At 47.5% G+C, this 15,920-nt stretch overlaps 1 protein-coding gene and 1 long non-coding RNA gene across 4 annotated transcripts in view; one reads left to right on the top strand and one right to left on the bottom strand.

Moving 5' to 3' along the window:
* Positions 1-8,355: 8,355 nt before the first annotated feature.
* Positions 8,356-12,682, bottom strand: LOC110341756. The gene is made up of 3 exons (XR_002383746.2): positions 12,617-12,682; positions 10,411-10,584; positions 8,356-8,957 (listed from the first exon to the last, which is right to left on the bottom strand). It is a non-coding gene; the product is annotated as an uncharacterized LOC110341756 (long non-coding RNA).
* The window catches only part of Sh3tc2 (SH3 domain and tetratricopeptide repeats 2), a 55,162-nt gene continuing 51,416 nt past the window's right edge, over positions 12,175-15,920 (top strand). For 2 of the 3 annotated variants that reach the window (XR_005875711.1, XM_040741727.1), the window contains exon 1: positions 12,184-12,430. Coding sequence is in view for 2 of the 3 variants with exons in the window: in XM_040741727.1 (XP_040597661.1) it covers positions 12,250-12,430 (181 nt within the window). In the remaining variant the exon portion in view is untranslated. Of the gene's footprint in view, positions 12,431-15,920 lie in introns of all 3 variants that reach the window. The other variant, XM_021229849.2, reaches the window with a different exon arrangement.

The raw sequence follows: 15,920 nt of genomic DNA, 5'->3' as shown, positions 1-15,920 counted from the left end.
AGGTACCATTCCATTCCCATTTAATTGCTGTAGAAACCAAAGCACAGAGAGACTTTGTATTTTCTCAAGGCCACACCATTTGTTGTGGTATAGAAGGGCCTTAAACCAAGTCCTCACCTCACTGTGTGTTCTAGGACAGGCTGTTCCCTCCTACTGCCTTGGTTTGCTCCTATGCTGAGTGACCTATGACTTTCCCTTGTGTTCTAATCCACTGTAAGTTTGTTTTCATCTGCCAGGTCCCTCAGCTGCATGAAGGAGAGCCTGTGTATGTTCACTGGTCTGGGGGAAGACAAGCAAGGCTGCCAATGCCTGACTCCATGCCAACTTCATGAAAGTTCACCCGCATTTTCTTTATTCTGCAGATACTTTGTGGATACATAGTATAGCTAAGCAAGGTGACTCAAAACAGACAAGCTTAGAATCCTATGGAACATATAGTGAGTAAATGCAGGATCACAAAACAGGAAGGCAGTGTGAAACTGAATAATATTGAAGGTTAAAAAATGTAGTTTCATGCCTGTAAGGATGAGCAGATGGCAACCATAGAAGATGGGTCATGAAATGGTGCAGCAAAGGCTGGAGAGCATAGAGGACAACCCAGGAGAACAGTGGAGTTGGAGCATCGGGGCTGGCGCGACCTAAGAGGACCTCTAGAAACAGGTGCTATTTTATCTGACATAAGGCTTTCAATACAGAGATTACTGGAAGGAACGCTGAACAACAGAAGATACATAGGGCACACATCTAAGTGTGTGTATACATTTGTTGTTAACAGTTACCACCGCACGGAGAAAAGAGGGTGTGGACCACAGGAAGGCAGGGCAGGGCAGCGGGTCACCACAGACCAATCCATGGCCAGTTTTGGAAGTTGCAGGTCCCAGCCTGCCCTGGCCCTTGTGAACGGCCCATGAATACTGCTAGTCATCTGGGGTCTGGGGTCTGGAATGTCAAGGAAAGCCATCCATGAAGTGGGCTCTGCTAGCTCAGGCAGCTCCGGGGTGGAAGAGTGGGGACCACTGCTGCTCACTGCTGCCACTTGCTGGACACATAGGCACTCAAGAGGGAGTTCGTACAGGAGTTGCAGGAGGTGGGTGATGAAGGGCTTTCTGGTGTCCTGGGGCCAACACTGTGCTGGATCTGAGTTTGAGAGATAAGGAAAGTTTTCACTGGGAGGAGCCTAGAAGAAAACACTAGGTTTGCAGAAGGAGGACTTTCAACTCAGCCCAGGGCTGACAAGTTAGTTGCATTCTGCACGGAAGTGTGGGAACCCTGGACCAGTGGATGAGATAATGGGGATGCCTCTAGCTTTCCTGCTCTGTGTCTGTATCCTCCCTGCTTTCCCCTAGCTATGGCTAATTTGTTGTTTGCCTAGTCTCTCTCATATTTACTAGGATGCTACCTCTTCGAAAGGACACACCTTACTTATGGTCTTGACCACTCCCCTTATTGTCTCTTTAAGCCGGGTTGTCCTTGCTTGGTAGCCATTTCTTAGTAACTGTTGAATTAATGTCCCAGGTCATCCTTAGGGTTTCTCTCACTCTGCACAGAGGGTTCTGTAAATGTTCATTACAGTAAAAAGAAATAACGAGGGGGAGGAATATTAGCAAATGGCCTAGAAACTATTCTTGTGATATTTTGGCAAAGATATTGGTTGCTTTCTGCTCTTGCTCTAAAAATGTGCCAGAGGCTACATTAAAGAGTTTTGGATAAATTGCATTGACAGAGGAGGTTACAAACGGCCTGGTATTAACTGTGCCATGTGGTTACTAGTTGTCACTCTAAGCTAAGCTACCAACATGTAAAAAAGAATTAAAACAAAAAGCCTACGCAGTGATGGAAACTATCAACAAGAGAAAGCTGATGTAAATGTAATTGAATGAGGGGGTGAGGGTCATTTTTCAGTTCCACCAAGCAGCAGAACTTGGCAGTTTCGGTCATGTGGTTCTGGCTTTAGAGTCAAGAATATAAGAAAGGGGTTGTTGAATCTCCATCTGTGGCTAAGGAAAGCCGTTGAGGTTAGGTGAGTGTCAGGGGTGTTCCTGCATGGAGGCCTCTGTTTTGAATGGTAATGCATTGTTTGTAAGGTATTGTTTGTTGGAAGTATGCGATTTGTCATTTTAAAAATTTTTATTTTGTAGGGGTTACGATTACTCAAGAGATTGCCTTGAGTCCCAGAGAGGAGACTTTGAACTTCAGACTTGTAAACAATGTTGAGACTGTAATAGACTTCAAAAGTCCATCTTTTGAAGTTGAACCTGATGCATTTTTGCATTATGATGTAGCCTATAGGAGTGGAATGAGGTGGTTTGAATTATAATGACTTGGTCATCAGGCAGTGGGGCTATTTGAGAAGGATTAAGAGGTGTGGCCTTGTGAAGTAGGTGTGGCCTTGTTTGAAGAAGTGTGTCACTGAGGGTGGGCTTTAAGTTTTTAAAAGTCCACACTAGGCACAGTTTGTTCTCTCTTTCTTGGCCCATGGGTCAAGATGGAGCTCTCAGCTACTGCTCTAGCACCATGAGTACTGCCATCATGATAATCATGGTCTAAACCTCTGAACTGCAAACAAGCCCCCCATGAAATGTTGTTTGCTTATTTTGTTTTTACAAGAGTTGCCTTGGTCATAGTGTCTCTTTACAGAAACAGAACAGCTACTACGACACATACCTACCTCCAGGGAAACATAGACAAAATTTTCAAGGAAGTGGTATGGGGACTTGAAGTTATGTCACATCAGGAAGGACAAAAACATTTCCAGGAAGAATTTGCTTTGCCCAAGGTCACCATCTGAAAGTAACCAATGAAAATATCTAGAAAAGGGGCTAGACAATGGTGGCTCACGCCTTTAATCTCAGCACTCAGGAGGCAGAGGCAGAGGCAGGTGGATCTCTGTGAATTCAGGGGCCAGCCTGGTCTACAAAGCTACACAAGGAAACCCTGTCTCCAAAAAAAAAAAAAAAGAAAGAAAAGAAAGAAAATATCTAGAAAAGGGACCCACATACACACCCTTTTGTGCTGCACAAATTCATGAGCTTAGCAAGGTATGTATCTGCGCATATCTTAGAAGCATATTTCCTTTCTTGAGTAAACAGCTTGCAAACAGGTCTGTTGAAGAATGAAGGCTCACAGCCTCCAAGATGCTGCAAGGCATCTTTCTGATGATCTGTGGAAGCGGGTCTGCCTTCTGTCGGGTGGGTTGACATGTGGGCTTTGTGGCAGCATCTGGGGTTTACCCTCCATTGTCACCTACTGGCACATTCTTTTCACGGAAGAATGCCCTCTCCTCTTCGAGGTTCTACAGTTCCCTCTCACAGAATGTGCTGAGACTAATAGAACAGGTGGCACACACAGGCTTTTCACAAGCAAAGAACAAACACTTACATACACTTTTTAGACTCCTCAGCACCATTTTGTGAGAACTTGTATGTTCCCCCCATTTAATTCTGATTTTTGTGCTTATATTTGAAAAGGTCTATGTCTAAGAGTGTGCATTCAAAATCAGGTCTTTTGACCACAAGTTGAAAATTGGGAGGTGAGGGTAAACAGTGAGATTTCTGTTTCTATATGGGCTGACAGCTGGTCTTGCTAGTTCCTCCTCCCAGATAAGACAAGGCCTAGAACTGAGTGTGTATGGGGTGCCCATCTGTGCAGTCTCGCATTATACTCTGCCTCAGAATGTATGGGCAGAAGAGTGGTGTCTTCAGAAGTAGAGGAAGCCACTTCTGCCATCCTCCAGGGCCCAGCAAGGGCCTTGGAACAGCTTGCTGGCTAGAATAGTCATCGAGGAATTACTGTTACAAAACGCCCTCACTAGGCTGCTTTTGAAGTGAAGAGGGGCTTGCTTATTTTGTTCATAGTCGGAAGGTCCAAGTCCAAGACTGAGTAGTCCCATTTCCTTGATCTCTGATGAGGATAGGGGCATAGTAACGGTGAGATGTGCTTCTTGTGGCAGGCGGCATCATGAGCTAGGAAGCAGAGGGAAGGGACCCCCCAGATATCCCACCTGCAGTAGCCTGAGGAGCCATTACTAGACCCCACATAGTATTGCCATCTTAGGGATGGATATCAGGGATGGTGGACCTACTTATTTCTGGGGAGGGGCACAGAGGACGGTGTGGCTTCTTTCATTGTCTCCACCCCTGCAGATGATCCTAAAACGTTGCCTCCTCCAGGGAGCAGGAAGTCCTTATCAGTTGGGGCTCTGGACAGCTCTCATATCACTGAGGAGCCCGAGAAACAGCAGTTACCAGTCTATGCCTGTGACAGAAACCCCTTTGATAGTGCTGCCTCTTCCTCCAAATGCCATGCTTCTTGCTTTTGGCACTGGGACTGGAAGCGCCCTCCGTGATGCCCACCCTCTGTGATGCCCACCCTCTGTGATGCCCACCCTCTGTGATACCCACCCTCTGTGATGCCCACCCTGTGATGCCCAACATCTGTGATGCCCAGAATCTGTGATGCCCAGCATCTGAGATGCCCACCCTCTGTGATGCCCACCCTCTGTGATGTCCAGCATCTGTGATGCCTAGCATCTGTGATGCCCAACATCTGTGATGCCCACCCTCTGTGATGCCCAGCATCTGTGATGCCCACCCTCTGTGATGCCCAGCATCTGAGATGCCCACCCTCTGTGATGCCTAGCATCTGTGATGCCTAGCTAGCATCTGTGATGCCCAGCATCTGTGATGCCCACCCTCTGTGATGCCCACCCTCTGTGACACCCAGCATCTGAGATGCCCAGCATCCTTTGGGTTTGGTCAGGAGAGGAGTACAGTGGTCTCCCTTCTACAGGAACACATGACTGGCCATGTTTATGTGTGAACATGTTCCCTCATCACTCCCATCTTCTCTCTTTTCCTCTTCCTCCATATATCTTTATATTTACAGCATGAAGACTGTTAAGAACATTATAGTTGAAACTTTTTCAGTGACACAAAAGATCATGCTCTACAAGAGACCATTTCCTCCTTTCCCAGCTGTGAGAAGCAGGGTACACCTACTTTGATTCCTGTTGGCTCCTTCTCAGTTCAGGGAAGGGCACACGGGTGTTGGGAATGCCTAGATCTGCACACACAGGCACACACACGTTCAGAACTTGCGTCTGTGTGCGTTAAGTAGCCTCTCACTTTTGTGTCATATGGAAACTTTATGTATTACATAGTGACGTGTTTGATTTTTTTCTTTGAATCTGGACACAGACTTCTTTCTCACTACTAAATCACTGCCTATCTGTTTCTAGAAGGCAGTCATCAGCCTCCTCCCTTAGCCTCCTGATGTCCAGGTGTGAGTGATTGTACCAGGACACCCAGGTGGACTCACTGGCTGGCAGGCTCCTCTTCCCCACCCACTCTGCTGGGTCTGATGCCTGAGATTTATTTATTTATTTATTTTATATATATACTTCTTCATTTCATCATTCCCTGAATAATATAACTATTTACACAGCATATATGTCATGTTACATACTGTTAGTATATGGAAAGATTATGCGAGTTATATGAAAATACTATGCTATTCTATTTCTGTTTAAAGCACTTGAACATTTGAGAATTCTAGTATCTCTGAGGGATGCCTGAGATTTAAATTCCTCCAGAAGCTGATCTGAGCTGAAAGAGAAATTCCTTTGTCTGGGAGTGGTAGGGAGTGCTGGGGTCTGGCTGGGGTCATCAGCAACTTGGCATGTATACACACACACACACACACACACACACACATACACACACACACACAATCCTACCTCAGCTTGCTGACCTGGAAACCTGAATTTTTGTTTTTATTTTTTTATTTTTTGGTTTTTTGAGACAGGGTTTCTCTGTGGCTTTGGAGGCTGTCCTGGAACTAGCTCTTGTAGACCAGGCTGGTTTTGAACTCACCGAGATCTGCCTGCCTTTGCCTCCCGAGTGCTGGGATTAAAGGCTGTGCCACCAATGCCCGGTTTGGAAATCTGATTTTAAAACATGAGAGGGTCAGCAACATTAGTGACACACTCCAGCCTGGATACCTTCAAACATCAAGAGTCTATTGTCTCCTAGTTCTGACTATCAGAAATCCACACTGAGGTGTTAGTGATGGTTCATCAGTTAATCAGTTAAGAGCACTCATTGTTGTGTGGGATAGGGTTTTGTGTGTGTGTGTGTGTGTGTGTGTGTGTGTGTGTGTGTGTGTGTGTGTGATCTTCATACAAGCTATGGTCATCTGGGAAGAAGGAGCCTCCACTGAGAATATGCCTCTATTAGATAGGACTGTAGGCATGTTTGTGGTGCATTTTCTTGATAAATGATTGATGTAGAGGGCCCAGCCTACCATGGGTGGTGCCACCCTGGGCAGTTGGTCCTGCCTGGGTTATGTAACAAAGCAGGTTGAACAAGCCATGGGGAACAAGTCAGTAAGAAGCTTTTCTCCATGGTCTCTCTTTCAGTTCCTGCTTCTAGGTTCCTGCCCTGATTTCTCTTCATGAAAAGTTGTAAGCTGTAAGCCTAAATAAACCCTCCGTCCTTAGTGCCTTTGGTCGTGGTCTGTATCACAGCAAAAGAAACCACAGAAACTAGGACCCTGCTCCTTCAGTGGTTAGAGTTTGGTTCACCACGTCCTCTGGTAGCTCACAACTATCTAACTCCAGCTCCCAGGGATCCAATACCCTCTTCTGGCCTCCAATGACACTCGTGTACATGCACTCGTGCACATACACATAAATAAATCACATACACATAAATGTAATAAACTTAAGAGAAAAACACAGCAAATTATCATCAGGGCCACACAGCCCCTGGAATTGAGGGGAGGGTCTTTTCTCCTCCCAACACCCACTGCTACTGTCACCCTCCTCGTTCTTTAGTTGCAGCAGGCACACCCCACTCTCAGCGGCCATTGGCCCATGAGGGGACCTCTATTTCTCGCTCTTTCTCTTTTTAGGCTTCCCTGTCTATTGCAACAAAAGTAAAATACAACAGTTTCTCCAACACAAAGCACCTAATGTCCAGCGTTAGGAAAGGAGCTGTGTAGAGACAGTATCACAACCACACACCACAGACTACTGTGCGGTCATTAAAAATGATGGATGGGGCTGGACAGATGGCTCAGTGGTCAGGAACATGTGTTTCTCTTGCCTCCAAGGACACTCACACACACAAAGTGTACCTGGTTCAGTTCCCAGAGCCCATAAGGTGGTTCACAAGGATCCTTAACTCCATTTCCAGGGATTCTGACAACTTCTGATCTCCAAGGCAAAACACTTGCACAAATAAAATAAATAAAAATGTAAAAAGGATGGGAAATGGCTGGCAGTGTGACGTAAGGCTGGAAAATGACTGAGGCTCGGGCATCACACAGAGTATATCTTGAGGGGCTATCATCACTGAGGGTTTTTTTTTTTGTTGTTTCTGTGCTTTCAACTTTTCTACAGTAAGAACTTTTGTGAATAGGAAGAAAATTAATTTTTAAAGTTAACATACAAAAGAATGTTTCATTATGACGTTTGCCTACATATGTATAATGTACTTTGCTCATACTTTCCCTCCCTCCCTCCCTCCCTTCCCTGTTTTATGATTTTAGACAGGATCTCAGTATGTATCCCTGACTATCCTGGAACTATGTAGGTCAAGCTAGACTCTAACCTAGAGAGATCCACCTGCCTCTGCCTCCTGAGTGCTGGGATTAAAGGCATATCACCATGCCCAGCCTGGTTTTCGTTCTTTTGAGACAGGGTCTTGCTACATGGCTCTGGCTGGTCTGGAATTCTCCATCCTCCTACATCAGTGTCCTGAATGTTGGGTGAATGACAGGTGTTACTATGCCCAGCTGAGTTGTCTCCCCACTGCTCTCTCTCTGTCTCTCTGTCTCTCTCACCATTCATATTGTATTAGAGTTCTCCCGTGCTCCAGTATGAATCTACCCTACTTTATATGACACCTACAATGACCTAATTTCCAATAAAATCATTTTGATGCTTAATATGTAGAACTTCTGTGTCATTCCCCCCCACCCCCACCCCAAGAGGAGCATAATTCTACCTGTAGCTTTGCACCTGCGTGCAGACTGGTTCTCATGGAACTCTGGGCTGACCAGAGGACTGCCTGAGAGAGTGAATCCTGCCAAGTAGCTGGGCAGGCCAGAGTGTTGCTTAAACCTTTTACCCCCCCCCCCCCTCATGCTGGGGCTGGAATGCAGACCAGGCCTTCTGAATGCTCAGCAGGTGCTATACCTTGGATATACCCTCAGTGCCTACTCACTCCACTTTCCCTTACCCTGATGAGATTGTAAATTTCCCAAGAGAAGACATGTTTCCCATGTGCAGCGGCAAACCAGAAGCTCCCTGACTAGGTCTGGTCTTCAGTCCCTGCCCTGCAGTTCTGGGCACTCTGAGCTTTGGAAGACTTCTTCGAATGGGTTTGTGACATTTACAAGTTGGGGAACTCCACCAGCACAGTTCTGGATGTTTGGTCTCCAGGATAAAGAAAAACACCTGCTGATGTGAGTAGCCAGCCCTCCCTGTGTTTCCCTCTTGCCCAGAGCACAGCAGGGGCTTCCCAAGGTTGGGTGGAGGCACCTCTCCCTATCCTCCCCAGCTGGGTCAGCTGCGGCTTGGCACTCAGCCAACTTCACTTGAAGCAGCTGCTACCAGAAAAAGTATTAAGGGAAAAATACTTGCTGCTGATGTGGGTGGTGACTGAAATGTGTCTGGGTTTCCCCCTGTTCTTTGAGCTCGTGTTTCTGAATCTTCCCCAGCGAGACTTCTGTCCTCACTGCTCCGCTGAGACAGTGGCAGGTTCTCAAGCGATGTCTCCTCTCTATTAGCAGCACAGACACAGTGGGTCACCTGGTGTCTTAGGCTTATTCTCGTGATGAAAACGCCATGACCAAAGCAGCTTCGGGAGGAAAGGGTTCATTTGGCTCACACTTCCACATCACAGTCCATCATCAAAGGAAGTCAGAACAGGAAGGAACTCAAGCAGGGCAGGAACCTGGATGCAGGAGACCATGGAGGGTGAGGCTTACCAGTTTGCTTCTCATTGCTCAGCCTGCCTTCTTACAGAACCCATGACCACCAGCCCAGGGATGGCACCACACAATGGCCTGGGCCCTCTCCCATCAATTACTAATTAAGAAAATGCCGTATAGTTTGATCTTTTGGAGGTATTTTCTCAATTGAGGCTCTCTCCTCTCTGATGACTCTAGCTAAGTTGGCATAAGACTAGACAGTACATCCTTTGTAATGACACTTCCTTCTAGGAATTCAGTCATACTTACAACCTCTCACTGTCCCCAACCCTTCCCTTTCTTCTGCCAGAATCAGTGGCTTGCACGGCCCAGTCTCCATGACTCCATTCTATTCTACTGTGCCAGCCCTCTCTCAGAACACCGTCTTTAATCCCGTGACTTTAAACCTCCCTGCTAACTGTTCAGGTTTTTGCCTGTGCCTGGCAATCCCCTCTGGGCTCCCATTCCTACCTGCGCCTTTGCTTAGACACAAGTATCAAAGGCCCTTAAACCTAAACTTTGAAAGCCAGCTCCTCCAAAGCTTGTTTCTCAGACATCATGCTTGTTTTTTGTTTGTTTGTTTGCTTTTGTTTTTCGAGACAGGGTTTCTCTGTATTGTTTTGGAGGCTGTCCTTGAACTTGATCTGTAGAAGACCAGGCTGACCTCCAACTCACAGAGATCCACCTGCCTCTGCCTCCGGAGTGCTGGGATTAAAGGTGTGCGCCACCATGCCCAGCTGTTTGTTTGTTTGTTTTGTTTTTGTTTTCAGACATCAAGCTAATTCTATCAGTTGTTCAGGGGGAAACACTAAGTGTACTCTTGGCGGATTTGTCCCTTCATGCACTCAGCCTCCTGCTACGTTCTTTGGAATGGTTTGTTCTTTGTCAATTTGCAGAGCTCATGGTGTCCAGGTTGTTAGATTATTAAAAAAACAAACAAACAAGAAAACAAACAAACAAACAAACAAGAAAACAGAATGGGGAGGGAGGGAGGGTGGGCGGGAGGGAGCTTAGTCTGATTTTAGGCCTGACCGTGTTTATAGTTAGAGGGCACCTTGTCACTCATGCCCTAAAGCGAAGATGGGAATATGGTCTCTTACAGGGTTGGAAATGACATCCTTGGCCTTCAAGGGAAGCCGGGAATTGAGTCTTTTAGTAGGAAACTAGCATAGGTGTTTGGCCACCAGTGTAAAGGTGGTTGTAAAGGCACTTAGGGTAAAACTTCATCTCAAGAAATTCATCTTGAGAAAAACATGATAAATCAGGCTGGGAGTACACAGCTCAATAGTAGAGAACCTGCCTGATGTTTTAAGCTAACGACACCAAGGAATGAACATTTGCTGCTATGGCCTCTGAGCACTTCCCACGCTCTAGCAACTGTGATTCTGCCACAGGGCCTTTGCTCCTGACACCACTCCCTTTGTTCTGATGACTCACCAGAGCAATTCACCAGCAGAACTGAGGTCTGCATCTCCTGGGAAGCGGGAACTTCCTAAGCAATGGGCTGTTCATTTAAGACTTGCCAAAATGTCTGTCTCAAGCAGCCGCCCCAGGACGTCCCCTAGGACAGTTGATCCGGGTCTTGATCCATCGTTTCTGGTTGTGGGGTCCCTGCATGAGAGTGGCTTTTGGATAAGTCCAAAGACAGGCTTAACCTATTCATTTGCACGCAGAGGTCAGAGCTTGACTTCTCTTCATTGTCTGGTTCATGGGGACCTCCTGGATACTTTGAATGGCTGCTTTCTGAAGAACAACTTACCCTTTCATCCGGAGTAGGTTTTGGTGAGGGGAGGGCAGGGTATACATCATGGAAAACAGACCCTTTAAACAGTTGTGCATAGACAAAGCGCCCACCATGAGGGGGCTGGGATCAAGGGACCACACCCCTGAGAGTCCTTGCCATCCCTAGCCCTCCTCTTTTCCTCTGCTTTCTACCATGGATGGCTGGTCCAGAGGGTTCTCTGTAAGAACACTTGCCTGTGTTCTGATACTGGTGGGAGGAGCTCACATGTCAAAACCATGGGACCAAGTACTAAGTGTGACATTCAGAAATGGTGTGTGTGTGTGTGTGTGTGTGTGTGTGTGTGCGCGTGCGCGCAGACTGGGCAGGTTAGATGCCCCTCTTCACTTATTTTTTTATCAAAAGAGAAAAAAATGCTTGCATTAGGGGGCTCTTACGGTCTTCAAATAGTATGTAATGAATGCTTGGCTCATGGAAAACACGCTCTGTTTGACTCACAACCAATCAGTATACAGCTTGTGAAGCTGAAGTGGTGGCCGGCTGGAGACCCTGTGTGCTGGGTGTCCTAGTGCACACTGGGGACACTCTGGATTACTCCAGACAGCCTGACTCCTGTCCTTCCCACTGCCACCCCATGTTTCCTCCTAAAATGTACACCTTACCCGGCCACTGCCCTGCCTCAAAGCCCAGCAAAACCTGAAAGCTCAGCCTGCAGAGAGCCTGAGGCACAAGCCTCTCTCTTCAGGTACCTTCTTGTCCTTGGGTGTTCCTGTAGACCTTTGCTCTGGGTAGGAAGGGGGCGGGTCAGTGCCCAGTGATCCTGTGGCTGGCTCCCTAGAGCAGTCAAGTCCCTGAGCAGTCTCAAAGGTATGCAGCCTGTTCACCCTACCTCCTGTGAGCGATCTCAAGGGAGATTTCTGAGGCTCAGCCTTGTTGTGTGGGGTGCATTCCCCGGCTCCACTGCCTGTCTGAAACAGAAAAGAGGCTGGTCCAGCAGGACCAGTTCTTCACAAATGCCTGACACCTTAAATGTTTTGGGTAGTCCGACCCTTCACCCGTAAAGCTCTTGGGAACACTGGGTGATTTCCTGGATTCTCTCCCACCGGGACTTCGGGGGTTCGAGGCTGGGAACTCAGGTGCTCAACACTGTAAGTGGGTCACTAATACTGCAGACGGTCACTCACTGGCCTGGCTTCATCAGACAGCCACTGAAGCATTTGCAGAGAGGTTTTCCTAGAGCAGGCAGGGCCAAGTTCATCAGGGAGCAAGCAAGAACAAACCCTCGATTCCCAGGATGCTCTTTGCCCTCCTCTACTCTGGCCACCCTCATAAGAACCGAACTGTATCTGGATCCTAGAATGTGAGGAATGTGCCACAGCCTGATAGGCATGAAGCAATCTGCAGAAGCAGGGAGGAGCTGCTGCTCCCCAGGCCAAGGCCTGACAGTGCAAGGACTATCTGGCCTGCAGGCTGAGTGGCCCCTCCCACCTTCCCTGGCCTCCGCACTGCAGGCCGGATATCAAAGGCTGCTTTGTATGTTGAGCAGCCTTGGTCCCTGGCATGACAGGGAGGAGGCGGGAGGAGGGACACCACCGATGGGAGGCTCCCAAGGTTCTCCTGACTGGCGTTCCCAGGGGCCTTGGCCCAGGGAGGATGATGCACACATGGGTGGCTGCTTCTGTATCCCTGGGGAGCGGAGTCTACCCTGGGGCCCAGGTGAGTTTCCTGAGGGGATCTGGCCCCGGGCTTAAGCAAGAGTTCTTTCTGGTCCAGGGAAGTTGGTGTTTTGGAGAAAGTATCCTCCCGAAGATTGGGAGGTGGCTGTACTTTCTGTCTGCCTCTCGTCCCCTTCTAGTTTGGTGTTTCCCATTCTGGGTGCAGTCTAGGAAAATTCTACTTTACCTGAGAAGCAGGCTCTGTGCTGGTTCTGTGCTCTGTGGAGCGGGAGTGAGGGCGCCGCTTTTGGCAGCTACTCTTAGTGTGTGACTAAGCCCTTCCTTCCTTTCTTCCCAAGATTCCCTAGCACAGGAAGAAGGCTCCACAGTGAGTTCCTCTGGGGGCCATGGATGCTCATAAATTTGGCCTGGGTCACTCAGCGCTATTTTCATCGGGGCTTCTGCCACCGGTGGAGGAAGTGCAGGCTGTTTCCTCCCTCTTACCTACGACGGTGGCTTTCAGCCCGTTGAATTGAGTTGAGGTCGTGGAAAGTTGTGCTGAGAGGCTGTCCAGCTATCTGGACACAAGGTGACCAGTCTTCCTGGTTTGCCTGAGACTGAGGGTTTTCCTGGGATGGGGTTAGCTCTAAAACTCAGACAGCCACAGCGAACCAGGACAGTTGGTCATACTGTTGAAGAGATCCTTCAGCTTTTCATAGCTCAGACAAAGGCAGCCCTGTGGTTTTACTGTAGGATGTCCATCCGGATGAGTGATGATTCTAGGGGAAAAGGACTAGGCTGGACTGGGGTTGGACTCACTTGGGAGATAGAAGAACATTACTCTAAGGCACCGTTCTATACCCTTACTAAGGTCTTGTATCTTCCTGGAGTGTTACCGTGGTTCTTATGAGCATCACTGTAGTTCTGGTGAGCACCACCTGGTTCTGGTGAGCACCACCTGATTCTGGTGAGCACAGCAGGGAGGTTCCCCTGCCTAAGGACTTTTCCTCTGACTGACTGCGTCCCTCTGTGGTCTTGTGACTTGGGCTCCTCAAAAGGACTTGAGATTTTTAAAGTGAACCCCAAACAAGGCAGAAGTCCTGACCTACACATTTTGACACTTACAGCAAGTACTTCTTCCTAGACAAGGGACGCTAAGAACCCCATCCAAAACCACAAGCAAACTCCGAACACCTCAAAAGGCTGTGACATATTTTGTTTCTCCAAATTTTTGGGTTTATAGCCTTTTCAAACTTTTCTTCCAAGTACCCCATGGGGACAGACATAGTGAGGGTTACTTGGGATCACAGGTCTGGAAGCCAGGGACCTGCCTCTGTTTACCTCCAGGTAGGAACATGTCTTTGTGGTCAACCACTTGGGCTTCCAGGCCTAAAGGTCTGGATTTGAGCTTAGTTCTTTTATTCATATACAGCAACTTAATTAATGCCTCTGTTTCTTTTTCTACACCCATGAATTTTATGACCCATCATGCTCTCCTCACAGGCTGTGGGGGGCTCAAGTCTACACATTCAACATAGAAAACAGTCCAGCACACAGTTAGTCATGCATAATTAGATATCAGGCCTTGTTAATGATGTTTTTGTGACCATGGCGTATCACATGCTCAGGGGGCCATGTGGTCTTCTACGAAGTCTGAGGTTGTGATCTGCTGGTGGAGGTACTCAGGGGCTCTGCCCCTGGCAAGGACCCAGCATCAGTGGGAGGAACTCAGCCGCTGTTTGACGGAGTCCCATCTGGAAGAGTTCTGTGGTGTCAAACTAGGAAACTGATACTGAAAGTGTCCTCCAAGTATCCTGACACTGTTATCCCGTAATTTTATCCTTTTGCTTTTTTCTTTCACCACAGGCACTGGGTTTCTGTTGATTCTGTCACAGTTTCCTAGCCATTTTTCCTGTGCTGTTCGCCACCCACCAGGCTTTTCCTGTGGGAAGTGGCTAGGGATGCATCTGAGGCCAGACGGTGTAAATATTTCCATCCTAGCCTCCCGGTATATCCTAGGGAAATGTCACAAAGTCTGAAACACTTCTCTGGACAACTTAACATTTGCATGACACTAGGCAAGTCTCTGGGACCTTTGACTAGCAGTTTTCTGACAGTGTGTTGCTTTGAGTGGTGGTGACATTAGATTGGACAGTTTGTCTCATAGCATGTGACTTTTGGTGATGGCCAGATATTCTACTGCTAGTTAATATGGGCCACACCTCTTCTCTAATTTGCTGTTCTCTACTGGAGGGAGGGAGGTCTGTGTTCTAGTTTCTTCGGCTGCTTCTGCTGTTGGGTCTGTTTAGGTGGGAGTTAACAGTGAGGACCAAATCATGTGTCCTCGTGTGTAGGGGAGGCAAGGGAGAAGGTTGGAGATAGTGTGCCACCCTGGGTGGCTGCCCATGTTTGTCATGGGGTAACTGGAACAGAAGCTGGCATGGGCAGCCGCAGCAAGCTCTGATCTCCTGTGCAGATCGTTCCTGCAGCTCCTCCTGCTGATGCCTCTTGCTTTCTTCAGAAATCTCCCACTAGCACACGGTGGGAGGGCAGTTCGTGGTCAGTTGCCAGGACCTCTGACTCCTCCCCTTTGGGTTTCTTGCCATTGTTAGACACCAACAAGTGCCCACTTCAGATCACAAAGGAAGCCATGTCAGAAGCGACTAGCACTTGGACGTCCCTTTGTAGAGATTTGGCAGAAATTCTTATAAAGATGATGTAGGGAAGTTTGTTTTTTTTTTTTTTTTTTTTTTTAGACACTGCCATTCTCTTTTCAGCCTTTCGGATAAGATTGACACGTTGATGTAATTATATGAGGATGGGAATGCACACAGCAATAAACAGGGCACCACTCGGAATTTAAAAGAGTGGAGAGACATTTTGAACGCAGTGGTGGTGCAGAGTGTTGGAATGATGAACCCCATCCACTTTATCATTTTGTGCCATTGCTTTCTCTTTTCGAATAAATAAAAAAGTTGCGTCTACAGTTAGGGTGGCCTGGATGGCTCTTTCCAGTCTGACTCCCGCTTCTCACTCAGCAACATTAACCACTTTTGTGAATTGTGTGAGTGTCCCCCTTTTGCACAGCCAAGCATCGTCAATCACGACAGAGAACAGTTGTCAGTTTTAGGCATAAACAAGATGCTATTGTCATGCAAATTGCTCGCTGACCCTTCTACTTTGCAGTCTGAGAGACATCCACAGAGATGGATGTAGCTAGAGTTAGAGTATGTTTTCTATCCCAGCAAGGAGATGTGGGCTTAGCTCACAAAACTGCCGATGGTGTGTTTCCAGCAAGTTTCTATGTTGGGATGCTTTCCTCATCAGAGACCTTTGACCTTAGAGTTCCCAGGTCAACTACCATAGTAGAGAAAACCAAGTCTGTCCCCAATGATTTGGATAACCTCTGACTCCTCTGTTAAGTTGCTGTGTGACCTTGGTAAAGTCACCACTCATGTCTGGGCCTAAATTTCCCAACATTTCTTTCTTTCATCCCTTTTTTTTTTTTTTTGCGATGTTTATTTCTCTCATTTATCTTCAGTATTTGGCAG

This window comes from Mesocricetus auratus, unplaced genomic scaffold (assembly GCF_017639785.1).
Source record: "Mesocricetus auratus isolate SY011 unplaced genomic scaffold, BCM_Maur_2.0 Super-Scaffold_6730, whole genome shotgun sequence".
Lineage (NCBI taxonomy): Eukaryota > Metazoa > Chordata > Mammalia > Rodentia > Cricetidae > Mesocricetus > Mesocricetus auratus.
The sequence above is the reverse complement of the archived record's forward strand: the minus strand, read 5'-3'. Positions and strand labels throughout refer to the sequence as shown.